The 16,306-nt window shown below is 40.7% G+C and overlaps 1 protein-coding gene across 6 annotated transcripts in view; it reads right to left on the reverse strand.

Moving 5' to 3' along the window:
* Positions 1-16,306, reverse strand: part of Synj (synaptojanin) — a 312,743-nt gene that overhangs the window by 134,293 nt on the left and 162,144 nt on the right. For all 6 annotated transcript variants that reach the window (XM_076199351.1, XM_076199352.1, XM_076199346.1 and 3 more), the window contains one exon: positions 11,916-12,076. In XM_076199351.1, coding sequence (XP_076055466.1) covers positions 11,916-12,076 — 161 coding nt within the window. The remainder of the gene's footprint in view (positions 1-11,915; positions 12,077-16,306) is intronic.

Consider the following 16,306-nt stretch of genomic DNA (forward strand, 5'->3'; position numbering starts at 1 on the left):
ACTTTGTAACCAATATGTGAATGCTTGTTTCTTCTCTTCTACGACCTTCTTTGCTTCCTCGTCCCACCACTCACTTCCCTTCCTTTTCTTTCTTCCCATCCTCCTTGTTCCATACACCATCTCTGCACACCTTGTGACTCCCTCTTCTTGAACCATCTTCATTCCTCCTCCACTCCTAGTTCTACTCTATACTTTACTCCCTCCCACTCCTCTCTCAGCTTCTTTTACTCATACTTTTCTTCCTCATTTAAGCAGTCTATTTTAGCACTTTCTGTCCTTTCCTCTTTCTCCATCTATCTTCCATTCTCAACTTACCTTCCACCAAAAATTATCTGATACCCCATTCTCTCCTCTTGGAACATGTACATCCTTAACCTCTTCACTCCGGGCCAAAATCTCGCGGGCAGCATTATCTGCCAGACGTAAGATGTGTCATAATAATACTCGCATCATAAAATATAGTCACCGCTTATATCGATCGTTCTCTCTTTCACCCGTGAATTTTGATAACCATAGAAAATGTGATGAAGACAGTTTAGAGAGTATGTCATTATGCAGGGGCAACTACAATATAATCAAGATGCCGATATGGCAGCCCCGCATATCCACTTGCTCCTCATGCCGCCTACGTATGCGGCACCGTATGGAAGTGGTTAATTCTTCCTACTATTATTCTGGTTACCACTATGTAGTCCATTAATGCCCTATCTACCACTCTTCTATCCACCACCCTCTTCCATGTATACTTATGCTTGACTTTCTTCCTAAACACTGTATTTGCTATCATCAACTCTCTAAACATATCACCATCAACACTCCACTATGATTTTTCCAGGAACTTCACACTTCCCAACCACTCTGTCTATTGGTTCCTTTCCTACCCTACCATTAAGGTCTCCCAATATCACTACATTGACAGTTCTCCCTAAACCCTCTATGCACTCATTTAAATCTATCCAAAAAGCCTCCCTTTCCTCTATACTCTTTTCACTACCAGGCCCAAATGTACTTACATGAACCCAGATCTCCCTCCCCAGTTTCACCTTCATCCACATTAACCTTGAAGAAACCTTAGAGTAAACTGCTTAAATGAGAAAGAAAAGGAAGAGTACAAGAAGTTGAGAGAGAAGTGGGAGGGAGTGAAAGATAGAGTAGAACTACGAGTGGAGGAGGAATGAGGATGTTTCAAGGAGGGAGTTACAAGTTGTGCAAAGATGGTGATTGGAACAAGGGGGATGGGAGGAAATGGAAGGAAGGGTAGTGAGTGGTGGGATGAGGAAACAAAGAAGATTGTAGAAGAGAAAAAATGAGCATTCACAGATTGGTTACAAAGTAAGATTAGAGAATCATATGAGAGATATATAGAAAAGAGAAGTAAAGCATAAGATAAAGGAGGCAAAAAGGAGAGCAGATGTGAAATGGGGTAAGAGTACGACAGAAAAATTTGAAAGTAATAAAAAGATGTTTTGGAAGGAAATTAAGAGAGGTAGGGGAGGTGAATCAAGTAGAGAAGAAAAGGTAAAAGGTGCAGATGGAGAGATAATAAAGGAAGAGACAACATTAAGAGGATGTTGGGCAGAGTATTTTAGGGAGTTGCTGAATATGGAGGAGGATATGGAGGGAAAGGTAGTTGCAGTGGGAAAAAATGAGGTGAAAGCAGTTATTAAATTGATGTGAGCAGGTAAGGCACCTAGGTTAGATGGGTGTCATGGTGAGGTTGTTTAATGTTTGTCTAAAAGATTACTGTAGTACTGGAGGAATGCCTGTTTAGTTCCACTTTACAAGGGAAAAGGGGACAAGTGTGAGTGTAGTAGTTTCAGAGGGATCAGTTTGTTGAATGTAGTTGGTAAGGCATTTGAGAGGGTTTTGATTGGGAGGATTAGGGGAGGAACTGAGGGAGTAATTGGTGAGGAACAGTGTGCATTTAGGACAGGAAGGGGTTGCGTGGATCAGATTTTTGTGGTAAGGCAGATATGTCATGAAGCTTTAAAATAGGAAAAGCTAAGTATTAGACCAAACTTGCTCCATTCACCTCTTCCTTTATACTGGGGACCCAGCACTCCACATGGTAGCTCAACAACACTGCAACTTGGTGTCTGTTCATTGAACCACACAAATCCAATATGGCTGCCCTCAGCCAAATGACAACAATGAACACTCCCAACAGTAAGGATGTTTTTTTTGGGGCCTTTATGGATTTGGAAAAGGCTTATGACAGGCTGGACAGGAAGGCACTGTGGGAGGTATTGCAGATATATGGGATAAGAGGAAAGTTGTTAAGAGTAGTCAAGAATTTTTACACGAGTAGTAAAGCTTGTGTTAGAATCAGAAATGGAGTGTGTTTTGAGGAAAAGGTGAGACTTCCCCAGGGATGTGTTATGTTGCCTTGGCTGTTCAATTTATACATGGATGGGGTGGTGCAAGAGGTAAATGCAAGTGTATTGGAAGTGATTAAAGGAAACGGAAAAAATGGGAGATAAGCCATTTGTTGTTTGCTAATAATATGCTTGTGGCAGGATCAGACGAGGGATTAAGGGAGTTAGTGATGAGTTTGGGAAGGTGTGTGGGAGAAGGAAGTTGAAGATAAATGTAGGTAAATGTAAGGTGATGAGATGTACAAGGTGAGAATGTGACAGCAAATTGGAAGTGAGTATTAAGGGAGAGAGACTGGAGGAAGTAGATAGTTTTAGATATTTGGGCGCAAATATGGAGGGAAAGGAAGTGGAGGTGGAGATAGAATGTACATTGAGAGAAGCAAATAAATGCCTTCAGGGATTAAAAAGTGTAATGAGAAATAGACATTAGGGAATGGATGCTAAGAGATCGTATTTATCTATTGTATTTACCTAGTTGTATTTTATGGGCCTGGAGCTATGCTCGTTATGACCCGTTTTTGTATCTCTCTACATCTAGTTTGCTTTTGAATTTGTGTATATTTCTGGCATTAACTGTTTCACTGTTCAATTTGTTCCAGACATCAATCACTGTGTGGGAAGCTGTTCTTTTTCAGGTCTCTTCTAAAGCTGTCTTTCTTTAGTTTCTTTGCGTGTCCTCTTGTTTCTCTTTTGTCCCATTTTAATAGGTCATCCCTATCAAGAACTTCCATTCCTTTCATAATTCTAAAGAAGGAGTGATTGTGCTGACACCAATGTATGGGGCTGAAACATGGAATATAAGAGAGGAAGAGAAGAGGAGTTTGAATGTGTTTGAAATGAGGTGCCTGAGAAGTATGATATGGTTTCCTAGGCTGGATACAGTAAGAAACAAGGAGATGAGGAGGAGAATGGAGGTGAAAAGGGAGTTGGGAGATAGGGTTGATGAAAGAGTATAGAGATGGTTTGGACACATGGAAATAATGAGTGAAGATTAGTAAGAGAGGTGTAGAAGGCAAAGGTGGAAGAAGTGAACATGAGGGGGTGACCAAGAATGAGATGGATGGATGGGGTAAAAGGGGTATTGGGAAAGAGAAGAATGAAGTTGAGGAAGGACGGGAGAAGACAGAAGATCAGGGTGAGTAGAGAATGGTTGTGTATGGATGATGCTGTGATGCATGGAAAGGAGGGGGTGGGGGGTGAGGAAGTATGTGCGAATAATAAATTGACGCAGCCTGAAGTGACTTTTCCCAGTCTACTCTTTTTCTGCATGAGGTGATGGAGAAGGAGTGTCGCCAGTTAAATGAAGTGGCCTTGCCGTGGATGTGCTGTGTCTTGCTGCATTGCTTCTGACCTAGGGCAGTGGGCGAGATGCAGGGATGACCCATCATCCAGGAGGAGCCAAGATAAGAGGGAGGGAGGGGGGTGAATGGGAGTTGAGTATGTGGGGATAGAATGGGTGCGAGTGGATTTTATGCCGCTGTTTTTGACTACCTCCCTTGTATGGAGGAAAATGCCTTTGCTATATATATGTATGTATGTAGTAGAGCCTATGTTAGAATGAGAAATGGAGAGAGTGAGTGGTTTGAGGTAAAGGTGGGACTTCACCAGAGATGTGTTGTATCTCCTTGGCTGTTCAATTTATACATGGGTGGGGTGGTGCAAGAAGTAAATGCAAGAGTATAGCCAGGAATTGGAGATGGTTAAAGAAAATGGAGAAAAATGGAAGATACGCTAGTTGTTGTTCACTGATGACACTGCACTTGCAACAGGATTAGAGGAGGGATTAAGGAAGTTAGTGACGGAATTTGGGAAGGTGTGTGAAAGAAGAAATTAAAAGATAAATGTGGGTAAAAGTAAGGTGATGAGATGTATAAGTGGAGAGGATGGCAGCAAATTGGAAGTGAGTATTAAGGGAAAGAGACTGGAAGTGGATAGTTTTAGATACTTGGATGCAAATGTGGAGGGAAAGGGAGGAGTGTAGGTGGAGGTAGAATGTAGACTGAGAGAAGCAAGTAAATGCCCTCAGGGATTGAAGAGTGTAATGAGAAATAGACATTTGAGAATGAATGCTAAGAGGAGATTATATAAATGGGTAATTGTGCCGACAACACTGTATGGGGCAGAAACATGGAATATAAAGAGAGGAAGAGTTTAAATGTGTTTGAGATGAAATAGGGTTGATGAAAGAGTATTAGGATGGTTTGGACACATGGAAAGAATGAGTGAAGAAAGACTAGTAAAAGAGGTATGGAAGGCAGATGTGGAGGGAGTGAACATGAAGGGACATCCTAGGATTAGGTGGATGGATGGGGTGAAGGGGGCTTTGGGGAAGAGGGGAATGTCTGTTGAGGAAGGACGGGAGAGGACAGAAGACAGGGGTGCATGGAGAATGGTTGTATATGGATGATGTTGTGATGCATGAGGTGGAATGGGCGGGGGGATGGGGGGGGGTGAGGTAGTATGTGTGAGCAATTTTTGACACAGCCCGAAGGGATTTCTCCCCATCCTCTCCTTTATGCATGGGGGAACGGAGAGGGGGGGTCGCTGATTTAATGAAGCAGCCTTGCTGTGGATGTGCTGTGTCTTGCGACACTGCTTCTGACCCAGGGTAGTGGACGAGGTGCAGGGATGACCCGTCATCCAGGAGGTGCTAAGATGAGAGGGAGGGTGGAGGGGTGTGGAGTGTATTCAGGGATGGAATGGGTGGGAATGATTTTATGCCTTTTCCTTCTTGATCACCTCCCTTGTAAGGGGAAAAAGCCTTGGTATATATATATATGTATGTATTTACCTAGTTGTATTTTGCGGGAAGGGGAGCTATGCTCGTGATGTCCCGCCTTTGTATCTTGCAGTGTCTAGTTTGTTTTTAAACTCATGAATGGTTTTTGCGCATACTATTCCATTGTCCAGTTTGTTCCAAGTGTCCAAAACTCTATGAGGAAAACTGTTTTTCTTCAGTTCTCTTCTATAGCTATGTTTTTTTTATTTTCTTTCCATGTCCTCTTGTGTTTCTTTTGTCCCAGTTAAGTAAGTTCTCACTATCGAGTACCTCTGTGCCTTTCATGATTCTGTAGATGGTCAATAGGTCACCTCTCTCTCTTCTTTGCTCCAGTGTCGGTAACTCCAGTTTAGCCAATCTCTCTTCGTATGATAGGTTTGCAAGTGCAGGTGCCATTTTTGTAGCTGCTCTTTGGATTCTTTCTATTTTCTTTATATTCTTTTTGGTACTGGGGGACCACAATGTCGCTGCATACTCTAATCTAGGCCTTATCAATGTAACCAATATTTTTTTCATCATGTCTTCGTCCAAGTATGTAAACGCCACTTTTATTGATCTTAGCAAGTTGTAAGTCTCCCCGACAATTTTGTTAATCTGTATATCATAGGACAAGTCGTTCGTGATAATTACTCCCAAATCTTTTTCGGATCCTACTTTCTTTACTTCTTTGGTTCCAATTGTATATTTTCCTGATATTCTGTTTTTGCTTTTTCCAAACTCCATTATGCTACACTTCTTAGTATTAAAGTCCACTTCCCATTTCTGACTCCAGTTCCATACCCTATTTAGGTCTGCTTGCAGTGCTTCACAGTCCTCATCAGTTTCTATTTTCCTTAGCAGTTTGGCGTCATCGGCAAAGAAGCTCATGTAGCAGTTCACGTCCTCATCCATGTCATTCATATAGATAGCAAACATTATTGGTGCCAGCACAGATCCTTGCGGTACTCCACTGATCACCTCTTTCCAGTCTGAATATTTTTCTCTGAGCACTACTCTCATCTTTCTACCAGTCAGAAAGTCCTCTATCCATTTTAGTAGGTTTCCCTGTATTCCTCCTATGTGTTCCAGTTTTTTTAGTAGTTTTCTGTGTGGTACTTTGTCAAAGGCTTTTTGCAAGTCTAGGAATGCACAATCAGCCCATCCATTTCTTTCTTGCACTATGTCTATTAGTCTTGAGTAAAAGCATATTAAGTTTGTGGAGCATGATCTTCCTTGTCTGAATCCGAATTGTCTTGGGTTTAATATGTCATTGTCTTCCAGATGTTTTACCCATCTATTCTTGATTATTTTCTCACAAATTTTGGCTATGGTGCTTGTTAGTGATACTGGCCTATAGTTGGTGGGTTCTTCTTTGTTTCCTCCTTTGTGTATTGGTACAATGTTAGCGTTTTTCCAGTCCTCGGGTATCTTTCCTTCTTTGAGTGAGCTGTTTATTAAGATGTGTATTTTGTCTGTTAGTTCTTCTTTGCACTCCTTTAGAATCCAATTTGCAATACCGTCCGGGCCATGTGATTTTCTGACATCCAGCCTTGATAAATGTTCTGATATTTCCTTTAGTGATGCTGTAAACTCATTCATGAGGGGAGATTTCTTGTTTTTGTCTATGTCACAATTTGGTATTTTCTCTCTGGTGAAAACAGATTTAAAGTGATTGTTCATGACTTCGGCCATCTCTAAATCTTCTGTGTATTCTATGTTTCCTTGGCATAGTTTCACCAATTCCTGTTTGTTTTTAAGTTTACCATTCACATACCGATAGAATAGTTTGGGTTGCTCTTTGCATTTGTCTATAATATCCTTCTCATGGTTCCTTTTCTCCTCTCTTCTCACATTAACATACTCATTTCTATAGTTAACATAAATTTGCCATTTGCTTTGTTTTTTGTCTTTTCTCCACTTTTTCCAAGCTTTGTCCCTTCTGTCTTTTGCCTCACTGCATCTTTTGTTGAACCAACATTTAATGTACTCTCTCTCTCGCTTTTGTCTTGGTACATGCCTGTTTACCCCTTCATTGTAGTTTTCCATCAATATATTCCATTTCTCTTCCACTGCTGTTTCTTCCCTGTAAAATATTTCCCAGTTTGCATTCCGGAAGAATGTCTTTAGTTTTGTAAAGTCTGTTTTGTTGTACCTCAGTCTTCCTTTCCTATGCTTTTCGTTCCTCTCTATGTCTATTTCTTCCTTTAGTATAGTTTCAATGAGTACATGGTCACTCTTTCCAATTGGTGTCTCATACTGGACTTGATGCACTATTTCAGGCTCTGTTGTAAATATTAGATCTAGTTTCGATGGCTCTTCATTATTTCTGTACCTTGTGTTTTCACGGACCCATTGGGTCATTGTGTACTCCATGGTCATATCTAGCAGTACATTGCCCCACGAGTCATCTCCTCCTTGCACTGTCATGCTGTCCCAACAAATTTCTTTGCAATTGAAGTCCCCCATAACTACCAGATTACCCTTACCCATTAGTATCTCATTGAGTGATTTTCTTGTGTCGTCTAGCATTTTTGTATGTTCGATTTCTTTCCAAGCGCTTGTTTTTGGAGGCACATAAGTCACCACAAACTTTCTACTTTTCATATTCTTGCCTTCGACTTTTATCATGATCAATTCAGCATTACCTTTGCCCTCTGCAATTTTTGTCACCTTTAGGTCTTTCTTGGCCAAGAACATGATTCCCCCTCCCTGTTTCTTGTCCCTGTTTTTTATCCAGTAGTTGTATAAACCTTGTCCGATAACAGTGGATGGTATTTCACCTCTTAGTTTAGTCTCTACAATTCCCATTATGTCTGGTTTTGCTTCTAACAGATAATCATTGAGTTCGTTCAGTCCCGAAATTAGTCCGTCAATGTTGGTATAGGCCACTTTTAATTTTCTTCCTTCTCCCTGGTTTCTTCTTCCCTTGTTTTGTTCGTTTTGAAGCGCCATTGTCTTAATCTCAAGTCTATTACTCTCCACTGGAATTCTTTGCATTCTGTCTCCGATCTTTTCAAGTTTTTTTCCTTTGCTTCTTCTCTTAGTGCCCTTTCTTTTTCTAATTCCTCAGTACTCATTTCTCTTTTTATCCATATCTTATTGTATTTTTCACTCTTTGCCAAGTTACCTACTTTTTCAAATATGTCTTCTACTACCACTTGTGACCTTAGTTTTATCTTTAGAGGTCGATTCCTATCCTTAGTATAGCGACCAATTCTGTAAGTCTCTTCTAAGTCTGTGCCTGAATCACTGTCTCCCCCCTGAATTTCATTAAGGATTTCTACTGCTGTCTCTTTTTCTTCTTTTTCTCTCATGTACCTCGCCAGTCCTTGTTTTTCTTTAAGCCCATAAACCACAATACATTTCTTCCTATCTACTGTGTCCCTGACCCAATTTGCTTTTTCGTTAATCACTTGAATGATTGTGTCTTTTGCATTATCTTGCATTTGCTGCTTGACTATTTCTTTGAAAGCAATTTCTTTATTTTCAATATTTTCTTTCCACTTCTTAATTTCCTGGATACTGTCCCCACCTAAGTTTTCTTCGATCTTTTGTGTCAATTCTTGTAATTTGTTGTTCACTTCCTGCTTTAGATTTTCGCTATTGTTATTATCATTAGTTTTCTTCTTTTCATTATCATTCTTCAGTTCATTTATGTCTCTTTTCATTTCTTTAATTTCGTTTGTAAGATCCAAGTTAGCTTTTCTCAGGTCAGAAATTTCATGGTTAGTCTTAGATAAACAATCAATTAAACCAATGACCTCTTTTCTTAAGTCCATGATTTCATTTTCCCACCGAGTCCTATTTTTGCTCATCTCTCTCTCTATCTCTAATAATCTACTTAAGTTCTTTCTTTCGTACTTACCAAACCCTAAGAAATCATTGTCATAACACGTGCTTTGTTGATTGTTTACATCGCGGTTCAGTGGATTGCTGCCAGATGGCTCTGATTCGCAACTGGCTTTCGAGTCGTTTTCATTCATTTTTTCTAATTTCGAGTTAACACAATTAACTAGCACTGCATAGATACCATTTCGGGCACTCACGTTCACTCCCCACCCCTACAGTACAAACCAGGTTTTCCTTTTTCGTCGTAAATCCTCTTCTTCTTGGTCGCGCGACGACAGCGACGACGAGCGGTGTGTGTCGTGTAACAATGATATGAGATGAAATGCCTGAGAATTATGGTAGGGGTTACTAGACTGGATAGAGTGAGAAACAAGGAGGTGAGGAAGAGAGTGGAGATGAAAAGGGAGTTGGGAGATAGGGTTGATGAAAGAGTATTGTGATGGTTTGGACACATGGAAAGAATGAGTGAAGAAATATTAGTAAAAGAGGTGTGGAATGCAGAGGTGAAGGAAGTGAACATGAGGGGGCGACCAAGGATGAGATGGATAGATGCGGTAAAAGGGGCATTGGGAAAGAGGGGAATTTCTGTTTAGGAAGGGAGACGACTAAAGTATATAGGGGTGAGTGGAGAATGGTTGTGTATGGATGATGCTGTGATGCATGGAAGAGAGAGGGTGGGAGATGGGGGGGGGAGTTTAGGGAGTATTGTGTGATTTCTCCCCATCTCTTTTTCTGCATGAAGGGATGGAAAGGGGAAGTTTCCCCAATTAAATGAAGCAGCCTTGCTTTGGATGTCCTGTGTCTTGCTACATAGCTTCTGACCCAGGGTAGTGGGCAATACAGGCATAACTTGTCATTTAGGAGGAGCCAAGAAAATAGGCAGGGAGGGGTGGTGATGGGAATGGAGTATGTGAGGATGAAATAGGTGGGAGTGGGTTCATGCCTTCTCCCCCCCCAGACCTCTAAAAGAGAAATGAGATCATGTTGGCCGTGTTGTGGGGATTGTTGAGAAGAGGGAAGATACATTCCTGAGTTTTGATAACAATGAATAGGTAGAATGATGGGCAGAGGTTTGGAATTACAGGAGAATGGAAAGACAGGGGAAGTGAACCTGATAATGTGTATAACACTGTAATTGTACTGGATTCTAACGAGAGAAGCAGTTGGTGACTGAGTTTGGAAGGGTATGTACCTACCTAATATGCATCTCTTTTCTACCATTATAGCACTCACCTCTTCATACCACCATTCACAACATTTCCTTCTGTTCCCAACCATTCCCCTAATGCTATACAGTTTCTGCATATTACACATCCTCTTTTAAACACACATTCTTTTATGTCCACTCCCCCTACTAATTTATCCTTTTTTTTTTTTTTTTTTTGCTACATTTTGTATCCAAGTTTAGCTTGGTATTCATCCTTATATCTAGGTGGTACTGTAGCTGGCTTTCAAGCAGTACCACTGACCTCAAAAGTAGAATAATGGCCAGTAAATTAAATTGGCCATCACAATCCAAGGCACCACTGATGGCACAGAGTCACACCTTCCCCCAACTCCACCTAGTGTATTTACCTAATTGTAGGATACAGGAAAGAAGCAACACTCATTGGGTCCCATCTTCTATTCTCTAATTCTTTATCATACCTAACCTCAACTTCATGTATTTTACCTAACTGTAGTATACAGGAAAGGAGCAATGGTTGTTGGGTCCTGTCACCTTTTCTCTAATTTTCTAACATACCTAGGCTCAAATTCATGTATGGTTCCAACTTAATCTATATCTTTGATTTAGATTTGAACTCATGTATTGTTTGGGCTTGAGCTATATCACCTTCTAAGCTATTCCACAAAACTGTACTTCTTCACATCTTTTCACCATGTGGTCTTTCTTAATTTACTTCCATGACCTCTTAAACCCCTCCCATCTTTTAATCTAGTAAAAGAGGTATGGAGGTATGGAAGGCAGATGTGGAGGGAGTGAACATGAGGGGACGTCCTAGGATGAGGTGGATGGATGGGGTGAAGGGGGCTTTGGGGAAGAGGGGAATGTCTGTTGAGGAAGGAAGGGAGAGGACGGAAGACAGAGGTGAGTGGAGAATGGTTGTATATGGATGATGGGGGGTGGGGTAGTATGTGTGAGTAAATTTTGACGCAGCCCGAAGGGATTTCTACCCGTCCTCGCCTTATATGCAAAGGGGGACGGAGAGGGGGGGTCGCCGATTAAATGAAGCGGCCTTGCTGTGGATGTACTGTGTCTTGCGACACTGCTTCTGACCCAGGGCAGTGGGCAGGGTGCAGGGATGACCCGTCATCCAGGAGGTGCTCAGATGAGAGGAAGGGTGGGAGGGATGTGGAGTGTATTTAGGGATGAAATGGGTGGGAGTGTTTTTATGCCTTTCCCTTTTTGGCTACCTCCCTTGGAAGGGGGAAAAAGCCTTGGTATATGGATATGGATGGATCTTTTAATCAGGAGATCTCTTCTATCAATGCACTCTTTCCCCTTTGGTGACTTGAACATTGTAATCATGTGACCTTTTCTCTTCAATCATTCAAACTTGGTAGACTCACAATCTTATTTATATCCTTCACTCTGTGTGGGGACCATACTACTGATGCATATTCCAGTCTTGGATGTATCAGAGTTTTGATGAGTTTTTTCATCATCTCTTCTTCCATCTAATGGAATGCCACTTTAATTTTCTCTTGGTTAGTGTGGTACATATGAAACGGACCCATGTGTAGCAAATGTAACACTGAATAGTTGTAAATATGCAATTTATAGGTTTTATGCATGTAAGGCATAGTCTATGGCCCTGGGTTGGTTTTGATATCTCTTGTTAAAATGATGTATGGGAGGCTAGGTGCTGGAGTACTGGCCTCCTTTTGAAAGAGAAAGAAATAAAAAAAAGTTTGAACTCTTTTCTAAATACCTTTTGAAGCTCTCTTCCCCATGAAGCAGCATTTTCTGACCACTGAGTGTTCTGTACAATATTGGTAGCATTGAGGTCAACTATTTCTTCAAAGCCAATAGCAAAAATGTCAGGTGGTCTACCATCTGGTTCCTCTTCTGTTGGAGTTGTGTCAACCAAAGCTGTTCAGAGTAAAACACATTCAGAAATCATCCTCAAATAACTGGAGAAAACAGTCAACAAATATTTGCAGTAATTTCAAGAAATATATTTCCAGTGCAGTATGTCAGAATACTATGACTTATCTGCATGCATATACCAAAGGCTTTTTCCCCCTTACAAGGGAGGTAGCCAAAAAGAAAAAGGCATAAAAAACATTCCCACCCATTCCATCCCTAAATACACTACACTCCCCTCCACCCTCTCTCTTATCTTGGCACCTCCTGGATGATGGGTCATCCCTACATCTTGTCCACTGCCCTCAGTCAGAGGCAGTGTCACAAGACACAGCACATCCACAGCAAGGCCACTTCATTAAATTGGCGACCCCCACTCTCCGACCCCTCATGCAAAGAAAGGAGAAGACGGGGAGAAATCCCTTTGGGCTCCATCAAATTTTTCTCACACATACTACCTCATCCCCCATCCCCCCGCCCATTCCACCTCATGCATCATAACATCTATATACAACCATTCTCCATTCACCCCTGTCTTCTGTCCTCTCAAAGGATTACAAAGGCGGAGCATGCCGACAGGAGACCTTTTGGTCCATATCTAGATCGGATGCGAAAAAAAATCATAACAACAATAAATAAATAAAAACTATAATAATGTAAATAACAAATAAAATACATAAATAAATGCATAGGTAGAGTTAAATAATAAACAAACAGGTAAATAGTAAATAATAATAAATTGACATATAACTAATAATAAATGAAAATCAGATGGACAAATGATAACAAAACAAAAACAATATAAAATAAATTATAATCATTACAGCATCTTGCTTAGGTGTTTGTCTAAATGATTCTTAAAGCTTCGAACTGAACTACATTGCACAATCTGTGCAGGAAGTTTATTCCATTCATTAACTACACGGTTGGCAAAGTTGTTTCTACCTACTTCCAAATTGAATCTATTTCCGGACAGTTTGAGACCATTGTTTCTTGTCTGATTCTCATTCAATATGAAAATTTTGTCACTTTTGATGTTGTCAATTCCCTTTAAAATCTTAAAGACCTGTATCAAGTCACCTCTGAGTCTACGCTTTTTTAGAGAAAACAGATTCATATGTTTTAGTCGATTTTTGTATGACTTATTTTTGATATTTGGAATCAGTTTTGTGGCTCGCCGTTGTACTTTTTCCAGTCTGTCAATGTCTTTAATGAGATTTGGTGACCATATGGAAACAGCATATTCCAAATGTGGACGAACTAATGATTTATATAGCTTGTTAATGAGTGATGGACTTTTGAAATAAAAAGATTGCGCAATCAGTCCTAGAATCTTATTTGCTTTCTCAGAGGCTGAAGTACACTGCTTGGATGATTTGAGGTCGTTACTGATAATTACGCCGAGATCTTTTTCACTATCCACTTTTGTTAACGAATTTCCAAATAACTTGTAATTGTACTTACTGTTATTTTTACCTATGTGCATTACCTTGCATTTACTTGTGTTAAATTTCATTAGCCACTTTTCAGACCATTGCTGTAATTCATCTAAATCTTCTTGAATATCTAATTGGTTTGAGTGATTATTTGCCACTCCGCACAGTTTTGTATCATCAGCAAATTTGGAAACGGTAGATTTTAGTCCATGGTCTATATCATTTATATATACTATGAATAGAAGTGGCCCAAGAACGGAACCCTGAGGAACTCCACTTGTAACTTTTTTCTATCTAGAAGTTTTTCCATTTAAAACAACTCTGTTTTCGACCATTCAACCAATTACTAGTCCAACCTAATAGGCTACCACTTATTCCATGTAAAGCTAATTTAGTAAGTAGTCTTTCGTGTGGGACGGTATCAAAAGCTTTTGCAAAGTCTAGATATATTAAATCTATATTGTTTCTTTTGTCATAATTCGAGATAACTGTGTTGTAGAATTCGAGTAAGTTAGTCACACAAGAACGTTTCCGTCTGAAACCATGCTGGCTATCATTTATCAAACGGTTACTTTCTAAATGATGTTCGATAGCATCTCTGATGATAGTTTCCATTATTTTTCCTACGATTGAAGTCAAACTTATAGGCCTATAGTTATTTGGCTTCTTTGTGTCACCTTTTTTGAATATGGGAGTAACGTTAGCTAGCTTCCATTCTCTTGGGACATCTCCGGATATGATGGATTTCTTGAAAATAATTTCTAATGGAACAACAATCTCATTTTTTATTTCCTTTAAGATTCTTGGATGCCAACCGTCAGGCCCTGGTGTTTTATTAGCTTTGAGTTTATCTATACACCTTTTAATTTTTTCTTTTGTTATATTTACCGTAGTAAGTTTACCCTAGACTTTTCACAGGTTTCAGTTTGGAGTTAACTTTGAGGTGTTTCGTTTACGAATACCGAGCTAAAATAATTGTTTAAGATATTACACATTCCTTCATTTGAATATTCAAGTTGGCCGTCAGCAGATAATAGTGGACCAATGTGATTCCTAACAACCTTTTTATTTCTAATGTAACTATAGAATTCTTTGGGATTCTCTTTGGATTTATCAGCGATGTTCATTTCGTATTGTCGTTTTCTTTTTCTTATTGTCTTTTTTAAATCTCTCTGTATTGATACATAACTTTCATAGTCATTAGATGCACCCGAGCACTTATATTTCTTATAAGCCTGTCTCTTTTTAGCAATACTTTTTTCAGTTTCTTTGTCGAGCCACTTTGGGCGAGCCTGATTTGGGGGACGTCTGTCCTTAAATGGAATGTAAGTTTGACATTCCACTCTTCCCCAAAGCCCCTTTCACCCCATCAATCCATCTCATCCTAGGTCGCCCTCTCATGTTCACTCCCCCCACATCTGCCTTCCATACCTCTTTTACTAGTCTTTCTTCACTCATTCTTTCCAGGTGTCCAAACCATCCTCATACTCTTTCATCAACCCTATCTTTCAACTCCCTTACCACCCCTGTTCTCCTCCTCACCTCCTCATTTCTCACTCTATCTAGCCTAGTAACCCCCATCATACTTCTTGGATACCTCATCTCAAATGCATTCAAATTCCTTCTCTCTTCCTCTCTTATGTTATATGTTTCTGCCCCATACAGTGCTGCTGGCAAAATCACTCCTTCATAAAATCTCCTCTTAGCCTCCATTCCCAAAAGTCTATTCCTCATTACACTTTTTAATCCACCAAGGCATTTACTCTCTTCTCTCAATCTACATTCTACCTCCACCTCCACTCCTCCCTTTCCTGCCACATTTGCACCCAAGTATCTAAAACTATCCACTTCCTCCAGTCACTCTCCTTTAATGCTCACTTTCAGTCTTCTGCCACCTTACTTTTACCCACAATTATTTTCAACTTTCACACACTCTCCCAAACTCTGTCACCAACTTCCTCAATCCCTCCTCTGATCCTGCTACAAGCGCAGTGTCGTCTGCAAACAACAGCTGGCTCAACTGCCACTTTTCTCAATTTTCTTTAACCATCTCCAAACCCAACCCACCACCCTTACATTTACCTCTTGCACCACCCCATCCAACAGCCAAGGCGACATAACACATCCCTGATGAAGTCTCACCTTTACCTCAAACCACTCACTCTCTCCATTTCTAATCCTAGCACATGCACTACTACTCTCGTAAAAACTCTTGCCAGCTCCTAGAAGCTTTCCTCCTATCCTGTATATCTGCAAAACCTCCCATAGTGCCTTTCTGTCTACCCTGTCACAAGCCTTTTCCAGATCCATACAAATACCAAGGCTTTTCCCCCTTACAAGGGAAGTAGCCAAAAAGGAAAAGGCATAAAATCATTCCCACCCATTCCATCCCTGAAAACACTCCACACCCCTCCACCCTCCCTCCCATGTTAGCACCTCCTAGATGACGGGCCATCCCTGCACCCTCTCCACTGCCCTGGGTCAGAAGCAGTGTTGCAAGACACAGCACATCCACAGCAAGGCCACTTCATTAAATCGACGACCCCACCTCTCCGTCCCCCCATATAAAGGAGAGGATGGGGAGAAATCCCTTCAGGCTGCGTCAAAATTTTGCTCACACACACTACCTCACCCCCCATCCCCCCGTCCATTCCACCTCATGCATCACAACATCTTCCATATACAACCATTCTCCATTCACCCGTCTTCTGTCCTCTCCCGTCCTTCCTCAACAAACATTTCCCTCTTCCCCAAAGCCCCCATCCATCCATCCATCTCATCCTAGGACGTCCCCTCATGT

The sequence above is a fragment of the Oratosquilla oratoria genome, chromosome 16, assembly GCF_046742065.1.
Source record: "Oratosquilla oratoria isolate Oo_2021 chromosome 16, ASM4674206v1, whole genome shotgun sequence".
Classification (NCBI taxonomy): domain Eukaryota; kingdom Metazoa; phylum Arthropoda; class Malacostraca; order Stomatopoda; family Squillidae; genus Oratosquilla; species Oratosquilla oratoria.